This window comes from Anolis carolinensis, chromosome 2 (assembly GCF_035594765.1).
Source record: "Anolis carolinensis isolate JA03-04 chromosome 2, rAnoCar3.1.pri, whole genome shotgun sequence".
Classification (NCBI taxonomy): domain Eukaryota; kingdom Metazoa; phylum Chordata; class Lepidosauria; order Squamata; family Dactyloidae; genus Anolis; species Anolis carolinensis.
Window position 1 is genome coordinate 130384069 of NC_085842.1, and position 24411 is coordinate 130408479.

Sequence of the window (24411 nt, forward strand, 5' to 3'; positions counted from 1 at the left end):
CCACAGCCCGAGTCCGATTTATATATCTGTGGAAGGTCCAAGGCAGGAGAAAGAACTCTTGTCTGTTGGAGGCAAGTGTGAATGATTACAATTAATCACCTTGACTAACACTGAAAAGCCTTGAAGCTTCAAAGCCTGGCTGATTCCTGCCTGGGGGAATACTTTGTTGGGAGGTGTTAGTTGGCCCTGATTGATTGATGTCTGGAATTCCTCTGTTTTCAAAGTGTTCTTTATTTAGTCCTGATTTTAGAGTTTTTTAAATACTGGTAACCGGATGTACATTTTCATGGTTTCCTCCTTTCTGTTGCAATGGTCCACATGCTTGTGGATTTCAATGGCTTCTCTGTGTAGGAGTCTGCCATGGTGGTTGTTAGTGTGGCTGTTAGCCCATGCCTGGCGTACACTAACCAAGGAATGCTGCCTTCCAGTTCCACGGCCGCGTAGAGGGAGCCCCTCTTATCTATCCGCGGGGTGTGAACCTGATAGGTGTGGAGATTAAAGGATCTCAAGGGCTCGATTTAAGCAGAGCTGGGATTTATCTCAGATGAGAGCGAAAGCAGAGGCGAAGCTGCGCGGGCGGGAACACGCCGGCGAGGAGGAGGGAGGGAGGGAGAGAGGGCCCGCCCTCCTCAACGTGTCTCTCTTAAGGAGGACTTCCCTGTTCCCTCCCTCTGAGCGTGTGGGCATTGCCCCTTTAAGGCGGGTGGGGGGGGGCGCCAGGAGTGAGGCCGGGCTTGCGTGCTCGGCGGGGCAGAGGCAGAGAGAGAGCGAGGAGGGCCGGGGCGATGGCGGAGAAGCGCGTGTCCCGCTGGTACTTCGGGGGCCTGGCCTCCTGCGGGGCCGCCTGCTGCACCCACCCGCTCGACCTGCTCAAGGTGCGTCCCAGATACTATCCCTCCATGCAAGGAAAGGAGCCTTTGGAACAAGGGAGACCCAGAAGGAGTCGCTCCGGAGGGTGCAGCTACACCGCAGTTTGGCCCCATGCATAATTGCCACAGTTTGGTGGGACCGAGAAGGACGAAGGCCTTGCAATACTAGGATCCCATCGCACAGAGCCAAGGCAGACCAAGTGGTGCCAAGCCGCTTGAACTGTACAGTCTAGATCAGGCATGGGCAAACTTAGGCCCTCCGGGTGTTTGAGACTTCAGCGCCCCCCATTCCTAACAGCCGGTAGCCCCCCTGGTAGCGCAGTGGATTAAACCGCTGAGCTGCTTAACTTGCTGTCCGAAAGGTGGGCGGTTCGAATCCAAGGAATGGGGTGAGCCCCCGCTGTTAGCCCCAGCTCCTGCCAACCTAGCAGTTTGAAAACATGCAAATGTGAGTAGATCGATAGGTACTGCTCAGGCGGGAATGTAACCGCTCCATGCAGTCATGCCAGCCACATGACCTTGGAGGCGTCTACAGACAACGCCGGCTTTTCAGCTTAGAAATGGAGATGAGCACCAACCCCCAGAGACGGACACGACTGGACTTAATGTCAGGGGGAAACCTTTATCTTTACCTAAAAGGTTTTTAATGTAAGCTGCTTTGAGGCCCCTTCCACACAGCTGAATAAAATCCCCCATGTATCTGCTTTGAACTGGAATATATGTCAATGTGGCCTCTGATAACCCAGTTCAAAGCAGATATTTCTGTCTTCATAGTCTGGGTTATATGGCTGTGTGGAAGGGCCCTGAGTCTCCTTGGGCCCTTCCACACAGCCATATAACCCATAAGAAAATACCACAATATCTGCTTTGAATTGGGTTATCTTGAGTCCACACTGTCATATATCCCAGTTCAAAGCAGATATTGTGAGATTTTATTCAACTGTGTGGAAGGGGCCCTTGTTGGAGAGAAAAGTGGGATATAAACAAACATAATACTAATAATAATGGGTGCTCTCTGGAAATGCTTTCCCAAAAGGCAGTCCTCTCCAGCCTTTGCAGAAGATCTTTGCAGTCCCCACTTTTAGTGAAGTCTAGGGGCCCTTCCACACAGCAATATAACCCAGAATATCAAGGCAGATAACCCACAGTACCTGCTCAGAATCCACATTGACATATAACCCAGTTCAAAGCAGATAATGTGGGATTTTGTACAACTGTCTGGAAGCAGCCCAGGGCAGACTGATTGAAAGAGTGGGAGAGGAAAGGAAGACACCCACCCATACATACATGCACACAACTCCTGGCGTGGAAGCTGAGTGAGTGAATGGGGAGTATAAGCAGCAGCTTCTCCCCACTCTGGCACACATTCCTTTGGCCTTGTGGAAACTGCCATTTTGGCTTTGCAGCTCATGAGGAGCACTTTCCCCAGTTGCCTGGGCAGGAGACACTGGACCCCATTGGCATTCCCTTCCTGGCAGCTTCTGGCGTCTCGTTGCCTAGGAAAACCAGGCTGGCATCCACTGGTGTGCCCTTCGGGGGCAGTTCTCCTGGCCTGGAGGCATTGGCCGCCTTCCAGGAAGCTTTCCCCAAGAAGCTAGCGGCTGGCAGGAGTCTTCCTGCCGCTTGCAGGGTTTTCAGGCCCAGATGGAGGCCCAGGAGCCATGGACAAAGCTCCCCTTAAATGAATTTGCAGAGGAGGGAGCTTCGGCCCTACTCCCAGAAGCCCTAGCATCATGGCAAATGATAGAGGGCAATGGGAAATATAGTCTAAAACAGTGGTTCTCAACCTGTGGGTCCCCAGGTGTTTTGGCCTACAACTCAGTTTACCAGCAGTTAGGATTTCTGGGAGTTGAAGGCCAAACCATCTGGGGGCCCACAGGTTGAGAACCACGGGTCTAAAACATCTGGACAACAAAGGTTTTATGTTCAAACAGTACGAGAATTTCGGCTCAAATGGTAGACTGTTCCGTTTCTGAGTGAGGTTTTCAGAGTCCCCTTCCACACTGCCACAATATCCCAGGATCTGATCCCAGATTATCTGATTATCCCAGATTATCTGGCAGTGGAGATTCATATAATCCAGTTTAAAGCAGATAATCTGGGATCAGGTCCTGGGATCCAGGAGCAGCATGGAGTGAAATCCTAAGGTTCAGCCGCAGTGTCTCTTGAGATGAATGGATTTTCTACTACAAATGGAGCTAGTAAGTTATAACTCTGTGCTTTTCTCTCAAAAGTAGCTTCAGATCTTGTCCTGAAGAACAGAAAGCAAGGGGATGGGAGTGCCCTGGCGAAGGACAGGAAGGCAAAAATCAGGAGAAATTGTTCTTCAGAATCTCTGGTACATGACTCGCACTGATCCCTAGCTACTGCATTGGATATCAACAGCATATCAGTGCAACGTCACCTATACCAACAGTACTATTGTCTATGCTAGCTCAGGCTGATGAAATGTATATCCCCACAGCAATTGTGTTCCAGAAAGCCACTACCAACAGCCTCAGGCCAGTCCCTCTCTCTTCTTCATCGGGGCTTGCAAGATGTTCTGGCAACAGTTGTTTAATGTGGCTGGGATGCCCACTTTGTTTCTGTATGCCTCAACTAAAAGATGAAGGTTTTCCCCTGACGTTAAGTCCAGTCGTGACCGACTCTGGGGGTTGGTGCTCATCTCCATTTCTAAGCTGAAGAGCCGGCGTTGTCTGTAGACACCTCCAAGGTCATTTAGCCGGCATGACTGCATGGAGCTACCTTCCCGCCGGAGCGGTACCTATTAACCTACTCACATTTGCATGTTTTTGAACTGCTAGGTTGGCAGGAGCTGGGGCTAACAGCGGACGCTCATTCCGCTCCCGGAATTTGAACCTGTGACCTTTTGGTCCGCAAGTTCAGCAGCTCAGCGCTTTAACACACTGTGCCACCAGGGGCCCCCTGCCTCAACTACAGAGGGGAAAATCAGCAACTGAATTTTGGTCTTATAACAGCAGCAGAGAGTCAGTATGGGATAATGTTTGAGTATTGGGCGATGACTCTCGTGGTCAGGGTTCAGATCTTCACCTGCTGAAAGAAATTTACCAGATCTTAGAGAAGTGGCAAACCCCTCTTGACAAATCTTGCTAAGCAAACCCTGTGACAGATTTACCTTAGTATTGCCATAAGTTGAAAATAACTTGAAGCCACCCAAATAGCAACATAAGAGCTATGCTTTCTTCCCAACTCACTGAACAAGACCAAGGGACAAATGTAGCCCATAAGCTTCAAGCAGATAGGAAAATGATCAGTCTGAATAAACTTGAAATGTAACTGGCTTGGCAGGGGGAAATTTAGCTTCCCTGACGTTTCTTTGTTCATTGGCTTGTACGTAAACAGGCAAAACCTGTCCCCCTCTTCTCACCCACCCATTGCTTCCTCCACATTATGCATGTTTGGCCTGGTCCCGTGTGAGGGAGGCATCCCTTCCTCTTGTTATGGCCGGGCACATTAATGCCATCATGAATTTGCAAATGCTGGAGACTCAGCAGATTTCAGCTTCCATCACTGCCTGCTTTTGTGTTCCCTTGATGAACAAATTCCAGCTTCACCCTTCACAATAGATCTTTGAGCTCCCACTGGCTGCCTGGGAACTCTGCCCATCCAGGCCCCATCTGCCTCTTTATTGCCCTCTCCTGGCAGCTGGTATCTCGGCAGCATCAGCTGAACTAAATTCCCATCAGTCTCAACTGGATCAGTCCTTCATGAACCAGATCTCTTGACCAGAGTGAGGGAACTTTTAGCTCTCCTAATTTTTTAGCTCTCCCAATTGTGGCTTGGCTTGTGCTAGGGATTTATTATCTAAAACACTCCTGACAGTTTTTATTTATTTTATTGTATTAGTATCCTCCTTTCCTCCCACTTTTGGACCTGGAGTCTCAGGAAGACTAGTTATTTGGAATTCTTTCCTCTGCAATCATCCTGAATATGGTTGGATGATGTAAGACTGGTGTAACAAGTGAGGCTAGAAGTATCTGTACTCTTTTTCTCCTCGACCAATGCGGAACTCATACAGGCCACCACCTCTTCCACTCTTAGTTATTTGACCCTTCTCTTTCTACAGGAGGCCCGCCAGCCAATGACCCTGCCAGCAATTTTGATTTTTATCAGCATATGTGCCTTTCACCTAGATTCTTCTTTTAACTGTACTATAAACATCAGCTGCTTTGCATCTCAGTGAAGCCTGCCAGATTACTTTGGCCTGATACCTGGGACCTCACATTGAGGTGTATTCCAAGCTGCAGATGGGCTATAATCTTCTGTTCTCAGTACTGTCCTTTGCTCTTGTTAGAACGATACTATATAGCTGCAATGTTAATATATCCAAAATTCATCTTGCTTGCTTATTATGAGGGCATAAAATATGAGCAAAGATTTGTCAATGGTAAGGGAGTAGTATCAGGTAGATTTGGACTGGAAAACCTTTGACCTGTTTGAAGTTTTTGACTGTAACTCCCACAAACCCTGACCAAGGGGAAAGTGGTATCTAGTAGCCTAGGGCTGGAGAACCTTTAGCCTGCTGAAAGTTTTGGACTATAACTCCTGCAATCCCTGGCCATTGCCCATGTTGACTGAAGCTTCTAGGAATCGAAATCTGAAACATCGCAAGATCTACCTTGGGGCAGGCAGAACATGGGTAAAATTGTGGGAATGGATTTTAGCAACAGCTAAGATCTAGGCCTTGCCTTTGTGGAAAGAATGGGACTGTTACATCCTGATGAGGGAAAAACCTTGTTGGAGCAAGATAGCTAGAAGTCACTTTCCAGGTTTTTTTTTGAGGTGGGGAATTGGATGGGAGATAATGAAATATCAATGTTATACATTCTTATACAAAAGTGTTGCCTTTCTTTCAGGTGTTGTTATGGAATGGGACTTGTAGACATAAATAATTGGCCCTGAAGGATAGTAACTCCTGGCACTGAGCACAGGATTCAAAGTTGATGTTAAAATTAATTTTGATATATTGTTGGAGAAGAGTTCAGTGGATACCACAGACTGCTAAAAAGACAAATAAATTGGTCCTAGAACAAATCAAGCCAGAACTCTCCCTAGAGTCCCTAGAGTCCAAGATGACTAAACTGAGGCTGCTATACTTTGGTCATATCATGAGAAGACATGTCTCACCAGAAAAGACACAATAATGCTTGGCAAGGCAGAGGGCACTAGGAAAAGAGAAAGACGCATTTAAGCTGAATCGATCTGGTTAAGGAAGTCTCGGCCCTGAACCTGCAAAGCATGAGCAGAGTTGTTTAAGATTGGGTGACTTGGAGGGCTCTCATTCATAGGGTTTCCATAGGTTAAATTCAAATGGAAGGCATTTAACAACTATCTTGCTGATTGGGAGATTGCTGCATCAGAAGTGCCTGCGTAGTCAATCTCCCTGCCTATCCCAGCAATGTCTGCTCAGGCATGAGGAACCCAGCCTTAACCTGTTTCTTCTCCCTGCTTTTTATGTATAGGTCCATCTGCAAACTCAGCAGGAAGTGAAGATACGCATGACAGGCATGGCTGTGCGTGTGGTCCGCAGTGATGGCTTTCTGGCACTTTACAATGGATTGAGTGCCTCCCTTTGCCGGCAGGTGAATCACAAACCATGTCAAATATTGCTCTTCACCCTCCATTCAGTCCTGCTTCTTGTGTTGCCAGGGCTTCACAGGCCAGCTTCCTGGCTTCGTCATTGCCTCTCAGAACTTTGCTGCTTCTCCCAGCATCCTCCAAAAAAAGAAGGCAATTTCTGTTACTTGTGGGCCAGAGAGGAATGTCTGATTCTGTCAAATTACTGACAAATATGTTGCAAAATACAAGAGCATAGAGTTCAGTAGATGCAGCCAACTGCGAAGTTCAAGTACCGTATATACTTGAGTATAAGCCAACTTGAATATAAGCCGAGGCACCTAATTTTACTACAGAAAACTGGGAAAACGTATTGACTTGAGTAAAAGCCAAGGCTGATAAATTTCAAAATAAAAATAGATACCAATAAAATTACATTAATTGAGGCATCAGTAGGTTAAATGTTTTTTAATATTTACATAAAACTGTACTGTAAGATAAGACTGTCCAACTCTGATTAAACCCTTACTCTGACCTTCTTCAATGTAAATGTGTTTACTTATCCTTCTAATAATAATAGAGTAAAATAATAAGGTAATAAAAATAACAATCGAGTAAAACAATGGAAATGTAATAACAGTAATAATAGAGTAAAATAATAAATGCAATAAAAATAATAGAGTAAAATAATGTAAATGTAATAATAATCATAAGTAGAGTAATATAATAAATGTAATAAAAGTAATAATAACAACAGATTAAAATAATAAATAACCTTGACTTGAGTATAAGCCGAGGGGGGCTTTTTCATTCTAAAATAAGTGCTGAAAAACTCTGCTTATACTCAAGTATATATGGTAAGTTCTAGGAGTGGATATTTATGAAATAAAGCTTGTTCTGTTAACTGAGTTGATCTCCTGTCTAGACTTTTAGCAGACTGGACAACCTTTACTGATGAGTCCCCACTGGGAGCAGCAACTAATTCAGTTGATTTAGCAGCCCATATGTGATAGTGATGATGGATTTTCCCCCTCTGTGTACTGGTAACCTAGGGCCCTTTCACACAGCTATATAACACAGAATATCAAAGCAAAAAAACCCCACAATATGTTCTTTGAACTAGGATATCTGAGTCTACACTGCCATATTTTCCAGTTCAAAGCAGATAAACTGGGATTTTATTCAGCTGTATGGAAGGGGTCCTAGCTGCTTCTCACACAAAGCTGTGCACATAAGCTAAATCCCTACAAGAAGCTCCATGTGCTGAACAGGGCAGCTGGGGCCTGAGACAATACTGCCATACTCTTTCTACTTCCTCAGATCACGTACTCCCTCACTCGCTTTGCCATCTATGAGACTGTGCGAGACCGCTTGAGCCGGGGTGCCGAGGGGCCCATGCCTTTCTACCAGAAGGTGTTGCTAGGTGCAGTAGGAGGTGAGCTGGGGCTTGGCAAGCGTAAGATGATGGGCCGGATCAGGACAGATTGTACAGTCCCCTTTCACCCGCTGTTCTCTGGTTTCAGGATTCACTGGTGGGTTTGTGGGGACCCCGGCTGATATGGTGAATGTCAGGTCAGTACCCCTTTCCTCTTTTCCTGTGCTGTTCTTTGTCCTGTTCAGAATCCCATGACCCATCCTTGCAAGGAATTCAACACAGAGAGTGGAAAGGGAGGTCAAGGGATGGGGGAAATCATACTGGCAGTGCTCCTACTAAAATCTTAAAACATGTCTCCACCAATAGGGGCCTGTTAAACATTGATGAAGTCCCATCATGCCTTAGTATAGGCCAATTTGACGAATGCTGATGGAAATGAGTGTTTAACAACACCTAGTGGACCCACAGTTTCACCTTCTGTTAATCCTCTTTCTGTTGTGTAAACTCGGATATAACATTGTAGGGTGATGGGGTGGCAAAGCTTTTTATTTCTGCAATCTTCTCAGTGTTGTAATATTCCTTTTCCAGGATGCAGAATGACATGAAACAGCCAGCTCATCTGAGGCGCAAGTAAGTGTCAGAATAGCAGAGGGTTTAGATACATATATGGGAGGGGGGGAATAAGAATATGGAAGTTAGGATGGAGGCATCCTGTGCTTCCTCTCAAGCTGCTAAGCCACTGAGGGGCAGACATCCAATGTTTCAAGCTTTAGGTGTCTTTTCAATTGAAGACAGTAGCTCTGATGGTCAGAGCTCTGTTATGCCCACTAGAATTGTAAGGGTGGGAGCATGTGACTGAACCCTCCACAAATGACCAGATTATATGGGTGCACTGTGGCAAATGCAAGCATGGTACAGGCAGCTAATTATCTCTCCTTATTTCCTAGCTACTCACATGCCTTGGATGGCTTGTACCGGGTGTTTCGTGAAGGTAAGAATTTGACTAGCACACAGCAGACTAGACTGCAGTTTTGAGAGACCTCGGAAGTCTTTTCTCCCTGAATGTGACAAGTTGACATTAGAAAGAATCCTTTTCTATGCAATGTGGGAAACCTTGAGTTTTAGGGGACAATCCTGTGCTGCAGGCAACAGGTGTTAATAGAGAGTTGTGTTTGGAACAGAGTTCAAAGGCAAAAACAGCTGCTGCAGAATGGGCAAAGCTGTGTGCACAGCTAGTATTTATTTATTTATTATTTATTTACATCACTTTTACCCCACCTTTCTCTCCGAGGGGACTCAAAGCGGCATACAGTAAATAGGCAAAAATTCAATGCCTAAAAACAACAATTCATATAAAACAATCTACAAAACAGTTCATATAAAACAGTAAACACAGTGGCTCAGTTGATTACCCATTATTGTCTGTGGTATTCAGTGTTTCCAAGGCATTTGAAGGTCTGGCTTGGGTCTGTTTGAATTATGGGAGAAAAGTTATTGATAATTTACATATGATCAATGATTCAAGACATAAACTATAATGTTGATGTTTGAACCTTCAGAGAGGGTGAACATTTAGGGCTCTGGAAAGAAGAGTAAAAAAGACCTCTTCATCTTCATCTAGGCCCCCTTCCACACAGCTGAATAAAATCCTATATTTTCTGCTTTAAACTGGAATATATGGCAGTTTGGATTCAGATAACCCGGTTCAAAGCAGATATAGTGGGATTTTCTGCCTTGATATTCTGGGTTGTATGGTGGTGTGGAAGAGCCCTAGGAAAAAGAAACATTAGAAAGGAGGAGTAAGGTGAAGGAGTAGGACTCTTCCTTTCTGTCTTTAAGGCCCAGCATCAGGGCACACAGTGATACCTTCTTACCACCTGGTGATGTTCTTGGAATCAAGGAAAGAGGACAAGGAGTGGAATATCTCAGTATGTAACTAGGTTCATAGTCATCCAAATTACTCAAAAGCAGGGGTCCATAGGATAGCTGCCAAAATTGATTGGAATACCCATGCTAAATCCTTCTTGTAAAACTGTGCAAACGTGTAGATACTCAGTGTGCAGACTACTTATATTCAGAGATAAGAGTTTCCCTATGGTGGTGTACTGGAAGCAGTCCTTAGAAGGTACGTGTAGTCACCCATGAATCATACATGACCTTGAACATTTAAAAATCTGCTGGAATGTATTTTAATTATCACTAAAACTTAAAGCAAAGGAAGCCCTGAACTTGCTTTTAGATGGATGGTTTCTGGCATCCATAATTCCTTGCTCATCCTTTGTAAGATGCAAGCAATGGATTTTCTATACGTTTAGATATGATAATGACTTTTTTTTCAGTGTTGTGGGTAGGGAAGTGGAAAGTCCAAGTAACAGCTATTTGCCATTATGGGTGATCTGAACAGCCCTTTAAAGAATTATTAATTTTACTCAATAATAAATGTTGCATTCATTTAAATGTGATTACTTGTTGCCACAAAATCTTTTAAAACCCAACAACACACTAAAAAACCCCAAGTGTTTTAATTGCTCCACCAGGGTACTGACACTGAAAGTTGACAGAGAGGACCCTTCTACACTGCCATATAATCCAGAATATCAAGGCAGTTAGTCCACATTATCTGCTTTGAAGTGGATTATCTGAGTCCATACTGCCATAATCCAGTTCAATGTGGATTTTCTACAGCTGTGTGGAAGGGGCCAAAGTTATAATTGTTTCTTCTTCCCTGGCTGTGTGCTGATGTCAGAATGTACCGCCATGGCCCATCAGTGCCTCCAGAGGGAATAATGTTGTGTCTTGGTTATTAACGATACTATAATGCAGTCAGGGAAGGAGAAGCAACCTGGAGGACCAGATGAACAATAGCTACTACGTTTACCCTGGTGGCATAGCAACTACTGGGGGACACCAGGGTGTAGTTCCAATCACCACCACCCCAGCTGCTAATTGACCTGCTGTTTTTTAGCCAGAGAAAGAGGTACTTGCATAGGACCTGGGAAAGTCTGGAAAAATCTGACTTGGCCATGGTGATATATGCTCTGGTTACTTCAGGTGTCCGGAAATTGCAATTGGTCCAGCATAGGGCAATCGGAGCTGACTCCAGGGAGCACATCATCCCCCTGCTGAGACAGCTCCATTGGCTTTCTATTAGTTTCTGGGCCCAAATTAAGGTGCTGGTTTTAACCTATAAAGTCCTACACGGTTTTGGTCCAGGATAATTGATACAGCATGTCCTACCATATAAACCGGCTAGACTCCTAAGATCGAGTAGTGAAATGCTCCTCTCCACTCAGCTCAGGGACAGTCGTCACTTAAAATTGTCTAGAGATGGCACCTTCTCGGGGTGGCACCTAAACTCTTGAATGCTTTGCCAGAAACCATCAGAGCAGCCCCCACCCTCTTGTCTTTTAAGAAAAACCTGAAAACCTTCCTGTGTGGAATAGCTTTTAATTAGAGCTGACAGAAGCCTAAGAGCTGCATTTTAGTCATATTTTATCTTCTTGGGGATTTTAAATTGTTTTATTTAGCTAATGATAATTTTATGTCTGACTGGGACTGAGTGGGATTATCTATCTTTTCTAATGGGTTATTTTTTATTTATGTTTAACTGCTGTTGTAAACCGCCTTGAGTCTTCGGAGAGAGATGATATAAAATTTCCCAAATAAATAAAATTAAGTACCGTTTTTCAGCCCTTTTTAGGGCTGAAAAAGCTCTCCTCAGCTTACACTGTAGTGAGGGTCCTGGCCAACTTATATTCGGGTTGGCTTATACTTGAAAATATCTTATTAAACTCTTATTATTATCTTAAATTATAGTTTTATGTACATATTCAAAAATATTTAATCTACCAATGCTTCAATTAATATAATTTTATTGGTATCTCTGTTTTAATTTATCAGTGGCTGCTGTGTTTCCCACCCTCGTCTTATAATTGAATCAATACGTTTTCCCAGTTTTTGTGGTAAAATTAAGTGCCTCGGCTTATATTCAAGTCATCTTATATTAAAGTATATACGGTACGTAAATTGGTATAATCCCCAATTACAGCAACATGAGCTATCAAGCCGCTATTGACCGATGATATATTCATTTGACTTGTAGGATCACTGCTCATGTCAAAATCAAATGGATTTTCTATAGTGAAGAGAAAAAGATGGAAGAATCACTGCAAAGACTATTACAAAAGATGATTACAAAAGGATAATGATATTTTAGGGATCTTTTCCCTCTAAAGTGTGAGTGGAGAATTCATCATAGAATCATGGAGTTGAAGGGGTTTTATGGGCCATCAGATCTCACCCCCTGGTTAATGTCGGATCTGCATCTAGGCCGGGCACCCGCAGATAATGATTCTATGCTAAACGTTGTGGGAGTCTTACATCCCAAGAGAATCCTGGATCTTTAGCATCAGCTAATCCCATCTCATCTGATTAATTTCTGCAGTTCTTTCCCTTCGAAATGCTCTGATACTTACCAATTTGTTTAGTTTTGTAATCTTCTGTGGTAGAGGATCAATATATTTGACCATATCTGAGTGTCTGATCTTAATTTTAGCCAAATGCTCATATATTTCATCTCACTGAAACTATCCCACAGTGGTAATTGAGTGAAGTCCATGGCTCTGTTGGTAATTGAGTGCAGTGGTAATGGTGTGAAGTCATTTATCAATTGGCTCTATTTTCTCCTCATAAACTATAATATAACAGAACTTTTTAAACTTTGGATGCTGTCAGGGGTAAAAAAGCTGGAGTTGTGAAAAAGCTAATGGGCAGAAACCACAATTGTTTCTAGACAAGTGCAACTTGGAAGGGCAAATGTTTTGGGATCAGCATCCAAATGGAGAGTGAATAGAATCTATAATGGGTGCATTTAATTACTCTGGTCTCTTTTGTCTTTGCAGAAGGATTAAAGAAATTGTTTTCTGGAGGAACAATGGCATCAAGTCGAGGGGCCTTGGTTACTGTTGGACAGGTAGGAATCCAGCAGCCACAGAGGCACCTCAAGGCAGCCTGGTTCTTTACATGTCTTCTTTTTTGCATCAGATCCACCCAGAAGGTTGACATAGGACAGCATTTAATAGCACTTTTGTCTTGAATCAAGGAAGTATAATAGAAGAGCCCTTATCTCTCGCCAGGTGGTGCTAGAGAGGGAGGCGCAGAGTCCCCAGCATCCCATGAGTTGTCAGGCAGCAATACTCAGAGGACAGCCAGTGTTTTAATTGGTTTAACTCTTTGTATTCGTTATGTTTATTTAGTTTAACCCTTGATTTCAGTTTGTTTATAAGTTATATTGAGTTATTTGATTTCATGCTTTGCTTTGATTGTTGTTTTTCTGTTTATTGGCATTGAATGTTTGCCATTTTTGTTATTTCTGTAAACTGCCCTGAGTCCCTCCGGAGAGCGAGAGCGAGTTATAAATAAAGTTTTATTATATTATAATTATTAGTAGTAAAATCTTTAGGCAGCCCTAACAGAATGTAACATTAAGTGGTACAGAAATCTGAGAATTCATGGGCAACTGGTATAATTTCTGAAATTAGAGAATGTGGAATATTGCTTGCCAGAAGTGTGCAGCAGTAGAACTTTTTTTGATCCAAGGTGTCAAAAAGTTTAAGGGGTTGTTTGTTTTTTTTAGCCCATCTGTCTCTCACAATGAATGTGTAGGCTTTACAGATGTCATTGTTTTCCCAGCAGGTGATGAAGGAAAATGTGTACAGTATCTTGAGAGACTGAGGTTAGGTTAGGGACTGGGATGCTACCTGACCCAAACCCCCAGTCAACCTGTGCCCCTGGCCTTTTGGCTAGGGACTTGATAGGTAGGGTGAGGCCTTTAGCATCCTAACCTCACCTGGTTCTGACAGACACAATAGAGAGTAAAAGTTAGTTTTGTAGCTTGTGTTTCTGAGATATCAGCATAAGGGACTGACATTACTGCTTTGCTTCATTTCTTGTAGTCCAGAGCATGATGGATGCTTTGACCAACTTCTCTGTCTGTGAGCATGGACAGATTAGGAGCCTAATCTCACAATTTTCTGCTTCTCTGCAGCTCTCCTGCTATGACCAGGCTAAGCAGTTGGTTCTTGGGTCCGGTTTGCTGTCAGACAATATTTTCACCCATTTTCTAGCCAGCTCTATTGCTGTAAGTATATAACTGTGCCTGTAGGGTTATTACAATGAAATACTGTAATGTTCTTTAGGAAAGTAGAGATCCAAAGAGCTATCAAGGCTGGGATGAGAATGAGTTGCAAAGGCCAGCTAGGTCCTTTCCTGCAAGAGTTGAGGTCTGCACTCTTCTCCTGGAATGATTGTCGGTTTTAAAGTGGGTCATGAGAGAAATCGCATTAGAAGATGATAATAGTGGCAGGCCAGACCTGACCAAGTATTCTTTCACCATGCCAAACAAAACATATGGTTTTGCTTCATATTTAAACTTGCCAAAGCCGAGAGGGAAGGGCGGTGGGGTGGCTGTGAACTGCCTGGCAGTTTCCATACTTTAGCTGCAGACTGAATTTGGCTTTCTGGGGTCCTGAGCTGTTCAGGCCTTACTAGATAGACAAGTCATCCTTATTTCAGTACAACTGTTGAAATGTTTTTCAGAATCATCTTGTCATACTCCTGATAGCTTAATAAGATTTTGGTAAGATTTTCTTCCACCATTTGACAGGATAGGATAATGATTAGTTTACCCAGTGGTCACAAGCATGCCATCTGGTGAGCGGGAAACTTTCTCAAAAGGGTCTGTCTCTCCTCCAACTTCCAACTGCAGGGAGGATGTGCCACATTCCTCTGTCAGCCTTTGGATGTGCTGAAGACGCGAATGATGAATTCCCAGGGTGAATATCGGGTGAGTGATCTGATTCTTCATGTTTGCTTTGATGACAAGTCATTTGAATCTTCACTGAGTAGTTGCTTGCTTGCTTTGAGCATCATATTGGCCTCAATTTCTGCCAGAATGTTTCCTCCTTCCCCTCCTCCTCCTCCTGTTGACATGTTACCACAATATCTGAGCCTCATCCTGGCTATTGCATCTAGACCAAGATACCCAGACACTGGGCCTTATTTTTGTACATGTACAGGGACGCACTGAGTTCTTACGTTTTTCTTCTCTGCTCCAGGGTGTTATGCACTGTGCACTGGAAACTGCCAAGCTTGGGCCGCTGGCTTTTTATAAGGTAACGTGGAAGGGATGGGAGCAGGAGTAGGCTGTTGTGCCACTTCAGTCATGCATAGAATACAGACAGTGTAAATACCAACCCTGCTATGATTTCTGGTTCCTTCAATATCCCTGCTATGCCAAATAATGGCACTCGCTTCTTTTGTCCAGTTATTTTCTTCTTTATGAAGGAGAAAGTAGCTTTTCTGACACTGCAGCTTTCCCCCTCTAACCCTAGTGCTTGCAGCCCTATATTGAACTACTTGCCCTTTCAAGCACAGACAAGTCAGCTGCATAAGGCAAACTGCTCTGTTGTGGGGCAGATTCTTATCTGTGGCTAAATTCTCTGTGGCTTCTGTGGCTTCCTCTTGGCTTTGAGACCCAGTTCCACCTTCTAGTTTTCTAGTTCCACCTTCCCTTCCTAGTTCAGCCTGCATCAGAGAAAGTGCGAGCTTTCCAAAACTGGCAGTAGCAGAACCTAACCGATTTTTCTTATTCTAGGGCCTTGTTCCTGCTGGCATTCGCTTGGTCCCTCACACTGTGCTTACCTTCGTCTTCCTGGAGCAGCTACGCAAGCACTTTGGCTACAAAGTGGTAGACTGAGGGTGAAATAGCCTGCTTGGTTAGAGATGCAAAAGATGAGGGACTGCAGCCTGGGAAGTGGGGTCCCACAAAGCTCAGGTGCATGTGCCATTCCTTGTCAAGGTACAACAGTCTTAATGAAGGCCTCTTCAGTGCCATGGCATGAGTTGAACTCTCAAAGAATGCCCCTTTTTAGTGCCTAACCATCTCAGGAATATGAGCCAACCTGTCAATATTCTTTGGTGCCTAATGTTGTAGCAGCCAACCAGTCAAAAATTTCTCCTCTAGTGCCCAATAGCAATGAGTGCCCACTCCTCTCATGTCTTTCTCCTATGCCCAGCCATCATTTAATTCCTTCTGTACCATCAGCATCACAGTGCCACCCCCAGTACTGCGTCCTTGCTGATCCACAGCATTCCACAGTAACATCTGGTCATCCTGCAATGCCATTGTCTTAAAGCCAGCATTCCAGCAATGCCTCTGCTTTATTTATTTTGCAACCCTACCATAATGCTCTTCTACTGTATTGTGCCATATTGCTCTCTCTAGTGTAGCACCATGATTAGTAAGTTGTCTCACCCAATGGGCCATACCTTTTCTTTTCTACCTCCTCGGTCACTTTTTTTTGCTATTTTTTGGGGCGGGGAAGGTACTAACTTCCTCCTATTCATGTAACATTTTCTCGAGCAAAAATGTTCCTTGTCCACAGGAGAAGCAAAATCATAATCGCTTTCCTTTAAAATGTTTATGATTATAGTGAATTTGCGAGTAGGAATCCTTTGTCCTCCCATGACTCAGATTTGTAAACAATTTTATTAAAACACTGCTTCCTTGTCTCCTCCCTTGTTCCTACTTCAGTGTCCTCTCACCACCATAGCCTATAACCTGAGGAACAGGAAGTCCCTTCCGTTTGCATTCTGTGACTGGAAGCAACTGGGTCAGTCAAGTCCCCTCCTGTGTCAAACCTTGCATCTCTTGTTGCTTTCATTTGCCTGTTTCATCATCTAGACCTTGTTCAGCCAAAGCCTCATGAAACCAAAGGGACCTACTGAGGCTTCAGTCACAGATAGTGACAAATTGGTACTTCTGAGGTGCCATTAGTGAGCAAGAGTTAAGCTTTCCTCTAATATTTTTCTCTAACAGTGGGGGGAAAGGCCCTATTTGGTTTAAGGTGGGCAAGCTTGTTCTGATGCCTACCCTCTGCTCTTGCGGTTCCTCTGAGCCATATAAAGAAAGCCTAGTAGACTGGGATCTCCCCAAGTTGTCTTGTTTTCATTGTGATGTTGAGAAAACTCTGCTGTACACTGGATTACTTTTTTTTAATGTATCTGGCTCTGACCCACTAAAGCCTTGCCTAATGAAGCAATTCTAGAAGCAATTCTGTTGTCTGTCCCGCCTTGTAGCTGGCTTGTGTTCACCACCTGCTCACCCATCAGCAGGTGGGCAAAGCGTCATTCCAGAGGGTGGTGACTTGGCGGGCACCAAGAGCCAGGACCCAGCACTTTTGTAATTATGACAATAAAATAGTAGTTCAAAGCAGGTGTCTCATTTTTTAAAGTTGTACTCCTTTTGAAATAAAGTGCATGTGGCTGCAAATTAACATGCTTAGCATTCAGTCAACTGGAAGCTTTGAGTATTGCTTTTCAGAATATTAGTGCTTATTTTGGGTAGGAATGCTGAGTTGAAGTATAATATCTGACTAACAAGTTGGGTTGTATGATTGTCCCTTTCAGCATCTAATGGATTCCCTTTGCTGTCTGAAGCAAATCGTCTAAAGCCATAGGGGCACCGATGACCTTTAAGGTGAAGTAGAGTGGAGCTTCTTGCTTCAGCACAATTTTTGTTACGACACTAAATACTGATTTTAAACAACTTACATGGTTCTTGGCTGTGGATTTCAGTGGCAAGCTTTGTTCTATTACATATGGGGTTGGCCAACAATTCTTTGTAACAGGCCTGCTGACAGATTTGAAGGCTATTTCCAGAATCCCTGCTCCAGTTATGGCATGAATGCCAGAGTAGTGTCTAAACCACAGGTGCACAGGCTCAACACACCATAGTTGCCAATTCAGCCTGCCCCATACTGTGTAGTTTGCATTGGAAGTGAGTCTCAGATCTAATGCTAATTGGGCTGTGGAAAGAAGCCAAGAAAATGAAAGCCCATCATCTTAACAAAGCTTAATGATGCTGGGAGAGGCTTTCTTCTCAAGACTATTTTATTTGGGGGGGGGGGGGGGTCTAGGGTGGTTGAGGCACCCTAGAAAGTGGATTGGAAGGAATGAAGAATCCAGTGCCGCTGGTTAGTTACACACTCATGTCATCAATGTGTTCTCCATTTCACAGGAGGAAGGATAAGATACTGCTAACGGTGTCTTCCATGCTATTTTCCTCCCTCTGCCTAATTTCATCATGTATCTTTGCATGCACAGTAGAATTTGAAAGTTCTATTACAATACTGCTTACTGCAGAAGGAGAGTGCTCTTTACTTCTCCCCTGCCCCTCTTTGCTTCTGGATGCATGCCATGATGGGTTACCGAATGATGGATTGAGCAACATGAGCTCTGGAGAAGGCCTCAGGCACGGGTGCTACACAGCAGATGGAGCCCAGGCACCGAATGCTTCCTCTCTCATCTCAGTGCCAGAGACGAGATCAACATATGTGGCACGCTCCTTTGAAGGACCTGTTTGTAATGAGATAATAGAGAGCAAGTTCACCCATTTCATCTTTTGAGGTGCTCTTCCGTGAATGGCAGGAGCAAGGCTTAGGTGTGCTACTCTGTAACCTTAATGTGGAAACCTTTAAAGAACACAAGTGTGCATCTACACACACTCTGTATTCACATATACATAGACAAATGCAATATCCCATTGATGCCAAAAGTGTAGAGCTATATTTTGACCTAGTTGTACTCTCTCCATCTATGCAATGCATGCCAAAATAGGGAGGCATATCCTGCGTAAGACTTCAGTCATTCCTAAAATGGGGTGGGCACTTACTGTCCAGGGTTTAATGGACCCAGAACAAGGCAGAAGCTGGCTAAGGCCTCCAATGTACTGCTACCCAATAAATATATGGGACTTCTGAATCTTGCACAGGAGAGCGCAGTCCCTGATTTGAACAATTTTTCAGTCTGGCATTTATTTACTATTACTGTTATACCACCCTGAACTTACCTACTCCCAGAAGCTTTACAAGGTCAGACTTACTAGTGAGAAGGAAAACTTCTAAGAAATTCCATGGCTCTCATAAGGTATAGAAAAAAATTGACCTGCTGCTAATCTAATGGATTAATGGCCTGTATAAGGTATCTTCCTCTGATAATAAATACTTGGCCACAGTCCCTAAATCCCATCTCTATTCTAACCTGAAAAGGCAACTGTATTCAAAACTTGGGAGCAGTTAGCTTTGAAGCCGCAGGTAACTATGGTAGCAAAGGAATAAACAATCTGTCAAGACAGATATTAACAGAGATTAATTTCTGCATCCACTGTTTAACAGATCATTTGTCAGGTAGTTACAACGTCTGTTGTGTTTGAAGAGAGAATAGGTGTGAAAGCCCTGTTTCTTTTGGGTCTCCTGGCAGTTTTCTGAAAAGTGACTCATTAGCCTGCTGCCCTCATACAAATTGTGGGTAGCAGTTTTAATTTATAAACATCTGGCTGGGGTATCAAACTGAAACCAAAAGAAGTGCGGTGGGCTGGGGGCTTCATTGCAGACTTCGTGCCATTTAGGATTATATGTAGCTAAAAGGTAGTAAAAAGCCAGATACAATAATTTGACTTTTTGTAAAAAATAATAAAAAAAATTAAATGCTGAATGCTAAATGTGATGAATGGGTGCAGTGGCTCTGCAGACAATGAGAGTAATCAATCCACTCCAGATGTTAGTCTGCACTTTGATGGAGTTACATAAAGTGCTGAATCCCATCTACCAAACAGGTCCAACAAACTGGAATGTTTCTTTAAATCTTGAACTGAAACGCGAAGCAAATTCTGTGAGCTATTAACATGGGGATCACAAACTGCCATTACACTGCCCTACAAGGGATCATAATAAATTTTGGCAAGTTCCTGGTAGTATGGGGATACCCAAGTCACCCTGTCTGTCTCCTGAGGAATCTGTATTAATGACCAAGTAGCAACAGTAAGAACAGACCACAAAACAACAGACTGGTTCAAGACTGGGAAAAGAGTACGGCAGGGCTATATACTTTCATCCTCACTATTCAACTTGTAAGCAGAACACATCATGCGACGTGCGGGGCTTGACAAATCCAAGGCCGGAGTTAAAATCGCTGGAATAAACATTAACAACCTTAGGTATGCAGATGATACCACTTTGATGGCTGAAAGTGAGGAGGAGCTGAGGAGCCTTATCACCAAGGTGAAAGAAGAAAGTGCAAAAGCTGGGTTGTAGTTAAACATTATAAAAACAAGATTATGGCAACCAGACTGATTGTTAACTGGCAAATAGAGGGAGAAAGCATGGAGGCAGTGACAGACTTTGTATTTGTAATGTGAAAATTACTGAGGACAGACTGCAGCCAAGAAATTAGAAGATGTTTACTTCTTGGAAGGAGAGCAATGACCTCGATAAAAGAGTAGAGACATCACAATGGCAATGAAGGTCTGCATAGTTAAAGCACTGGTATTCCCCATAATAACCTATGGATGTGAGAGCTGGACCATAAGGAAGGCTGAGCGAAGGAAGATAGACGCTTTTGAACTGTGGTGCTGGAGGAAAATTCAGAGAGTACCTTGGACCGCATGGTACACCATGCTCCAGGAAATAATGCCCAACTGCTCACTGGAGGGAAGGATATTAGAGGCAAAGATGAAGTATTTTGGCCACATAATGAGAAGACAGGAAAGCTTGGAGAAGATGATGATGCTGGGGAAAATGGAAGGAAAAAGGAATTGGGGCTGACCAAGGGCAAGAAGACAGGAAAGCTTGGAAAAAATCATGATGCTGGGGAAAATGGAAGAAAAAAGGAAGAGAGGCCGACCAAGGGCAAGATGGATGGAATCCTTGAAGTAACTGGCTTGACCTTGAAGGAGCTGTGGGTGGCGACGGCCAACTGGGAGCTCTGGTGTGGACTGGTCTATGAAGTCACAACAAGTCGGAAGTGAGTAAACGAATAAACAACAACAACAAAGGGAAATCTTCATCTATCATAGCAGTTTGTATGTAAAAATCTACAGAAGAAGTATATTAAGAGGCAGCATAGTTTTATATGTAGTACACATCCTCAGTGTGAAAGACAACACAGTGCAGTGATAAGAGCACAACACTAGGATTGTGGATGACCAAATTCAAATTTCACATTTAACCAAGATGCTCACTGAATGCCCTGGATCAATGTTTCTTAATCTGTCATATTCTGCAGGGTTGTTGAGAGTTTAAAATATAAGCCAATGAGAAAGCTTCTCAGAAGAAAGATTAACTATCAATGTGTAATTATTATAGCACTATCAGAAAATAGCAAAGTATTAGAACAATTATTGAAGAAAGTCAAGGCAGAAAAATGTAAAGACAGATTTACAGTTGAACATGAAGGGGGAAAATTACCACAGATGATTTACCTAACTCTGAAGCAGACAATGTACATACTGAAATTGTTCAAGATTTCTACATCTTGGCTCAGTCATTAATCAGAATGGAGATTGTAGTCTAGAAATCAGAAAACTTGGGGCCCTTCCAGTCAGGCTCTATATCTCAGGGTCTGATCCCAGGTTTTCTGTTTATCCCAGATTATCTGACAATGCGGATTTTTATTTATTTATTTATTTATATCCCGCCCTTCTCACCCCAAAGGGGACTCAGAGCGGCTTTCTTGTAACCCAGTTTAAAGCAGAAAACCTGGGATCAGATCCTGGAATATAGGGCCTGTTTGGAAGGGCCCTAAGACCTAGAAGGGCAACTATGAAGGATCGAGACAGAATCCTGTAATGGAAAAGATATATCATTGGATAATACTGAAGTGAGAATTGTCTATTAAATCGTATTTCTAATTTGTGTATGTTTCAATAGCAGGACAGTTTAAAAAAATGAAAGGACAAAAATCAACTAATTTGAACTATGAAGCTGAAGAGTTCTAGAGATACTGTGGACCAATCAAAATACCAATAAAAAGGGTCTCAGTAGAGCAAAATAAGCTCTCATTACAAGAAAACATAATTGCATTAAGATTGCTGTACTTTGGCCATATCGTGAGAAGCCACAACTCACTAGAAAAGGCAACAATGCTTGGTAAGGTAGAAGACAATGGGAAAAGAAAAAGATGACAGTCCAGATGGATGAACTCCAGCAAGGAAACTACAGTTGTTGGTTATTCTGTTTCTTACATCTATTGCCAGATTTGTCATGAGTTATCCGCTCACTGGCAGGATTAGGAAGAGCATCAACCTGGGAAACATGGGAGCCTTTCTGTAGTAGAATTAGATCAACTCCCAACTTGACTTAGGTAAAGATAAAGTCTGCCCTCTTCTTCTAGGTTTTAATGATTTTGCCAGTGCCTTATTACCTCTATTAAATTATTTGGCTGCCATATATTTTGTTGTTTATAGATCCTGGCTCGTTAAAACACACACACTGCTATTCTATTCTGCACACGTCTTTTCTGTTTTTATTGTTCAATGCTGTATTACATTGTATTTGTTAAGCGCCTAGAGACAAATGCTGAGGACAGGATATAAATCTATAAAATAAATAAATAAACATCTGTTTCCCAAACAACTAAAATTAAGCTTCTCCAATAAAACTGAAATTGTCAAAAAACCTGAAACAGTAGTATGCAGTACTTTTTTCACAATCAATAAATAGCACAGGTTATATTCTATATAGATAAGGAAGTAAGACTCACTGGGGCCTAAATGCCCCAAAGGGATGAGAGCCAGTCTGATCTTGTAAGTTAAGCAGTGTTAATACTGGGATGGGAGAGCAACAATGATTACCAGATGCTGTAGGATATATGTCAGAAGAAGGAACTGGCAAAACATTACCGCACAATTCTCTGTTAGAGCCTCATCAGATGGACAAAATTGCCTGTCATACACTTGTGGCACCGAGTCCACTGGCTCCCATCCCACAAGTTTGGGGCTCCGTGGTGCAAGTGAAGTGAAAGCATGGTTAGCCACTACAGTGGCAACACAGGAGGCTTCCCATGTTGCATAGGCAACAATGGGAGAAAGCTGGGCAGCTGACACTTCTCCCTGTAGGATGAAGTGACGAGCAAGACGGGCGATGGGTTCCCCCCGTCCCCCACTGGGCCCCGCGAGATTCACCACACATGCTTAATGTGATGAGGTCCTTGGTCTGCAACAGTTTAGCTCAGGCATGGCAAATTTCGGCCCTCCAGGTGTTTTGGACTCCAACTCCCACAATTTCTAACAGCCTACCGGTTTAGGCTGTTAGAAATTGACTGCACGATTATGTACTTTCAAGTCAGCTCTGACATATGGTGATTAACCTAGAAATTTCTTTGTAGGATTATCGTAATTCAGAGGAGGCTGGGTTGCCTTTGCTGAATGGAGATTCAAACCTCTGGTCTCCTAATGTCCTAGTCCAACCTTCAAGCTACAGTGGCTTTCACAGTACTACCCCTGCAGCAATACAAGGGTTAGTTCTACCTTCCTTTACTTGTGAACTTCCTAATGAGAACTGGAAACAGAAAGCTGGGTGTGATGCAATTGAACAAGGTGAACCTGGAATATTACTGACTGTACAGATGAAAAATAAGGCAAGGCCAACTTATCTTTTTGCTAACACAGTGGAAGCAAGCCTAATTTACCTGCCCTACTTGCTGCACTGCCTCTGGAAGGCATACACGTTGTTTGGCTATGTGGAGACTCTATTGTGTAATTCCTAGAGGCAGAGATCCAGGTTTACAAACATTGGGTTCATTGCATGCTGAGGGCATTTCGTTTCTACAGGCCAAAGTGTACAGCTGCAAGACCAGAAGGATGCCTGGTGTTTGTCTCCATCTATCCCAGGCACAAGGCAGGGCATCCAGCCGTCCCATTAATGAGCCCTCAGCAGGGTTCCCAGGTTTGACGTGGCCATGCATTGTGAGAGGAAAGCTACAACTTACTCTGTGTGTGTGTTGGAGGGGCAAGAAGGAGGGGAGGCATGTCACAATGAATCCAACTGGCCAAGTGGGCAGGGAAGCTCGCAGTGCCAGGGAAGGAGACAAATATCTAGTCTCAGTGGGAAGGAATAGAAGAAATCATTCAGCTTTGGATCAGTCCCAAGGTAAACAGGGCAGTGTTTGAAAACACTTTGATGAAGGCAGGGAAGCAGGACCAGCAACGCTCCTTGCCTAGGGCCCTTTCTATGGAGTGGGACTCTACAATGTGTACCAAGCATTGCCACATGGCTCTAGAGCTTGGACAAGTGACCCTGGGCTTGAGGAATCGAGAAACTAGAGTCTAAACTGTAACGTTTTCATACTCTGAGTAAATTCTTTTTAGAACCACAAGACAGTAGTACCGTAGGTATAATTAATCAATCAAACGATCAATCATAGATCAGAATGCCTTTGTTAAATCAGTGGATCTGAAGATAAATTTCAGCTTTTGGCCTTGGAACTCCCAAAGGGCATGCCAAAATGCACCAGACTTGATGGAAAATAAAGTTCCTATATATCCATTGAGTTTTGGGATATTAATTTAATACAGTAGAGTCTCGCTTATCCAACCTCCGCTTATTCAACGTTCTGGATTATCCAATGCAGTATGCCTTTAAGTAGTCAATGTTTTTGTAGTCAATGTTTTCAATACATTGCAATGTTTTGGTGCTAAATTTGTAAATACAGTGTTAACATGTATTGAACTGCTTTTTTCAGTCGATTTGTTGT

At 43.3% G+C, this 24411-nt stretch overlaps 1 protein-coding gene across 1 annotated transcript; it reads left to right on the top strand.

Moving 5' to 3' along the window:
• The first annotated feature begins 693 nt into the window (after window positions 1–693).
• Window positions 694–17092, top strand: slc25a10 (solute carrier family 25 member 10). The gene is made up of 11 exons (XM_003217325.4): window positions 694–875; window positions 6353–6472; window positions 7767–7881; window positions 7970–8018; window positions 8410–8451; window positions 8769–8812; window positions 12723–12793; window positions 13868–13960; window positions 14588–14665; window positions 14937–14993; window positions 15476–17092. The coding sequence occupies exons 1-11, from the start codon at window positions 786–788 to the stop codon at window positions 15575–15577; spliced, it is 861 nt and encodes a 286-aa protein (XP_003217373.1). The 5' UTR covers window positions 694–785; the 3' UTR covers window positions 15578–17092.
• The last annotated feature ends 7319 nt before the right edge of the window (window positions 17093–24411 follow it).

Bases quoted from the DNA above. Each gene is read 5' to 3' on its own strand.
- slc25a10 (XM_003217325.4), top strand. From the start codon at position 786: ATGGCGGAGAAGCGCGTGTCCCGCTGGTACTTCGGGGGCCTGGCCTCC. The intron at 6,473-7,766 runs GTGAATCACAAA...CTACTTCCTCAG, and splicing joins GTGCCTCCCTTTGCCGGCAG to ATCACGTACTCCCTCACTCG. The intron at 14,994-15,475 runs GTAACGTGGAAG...TTCTTATTCTAG, and splicing joins GGCCGCTGGCTTTTTATAAG to GGCCTTGTTCCTGCTGGCAT.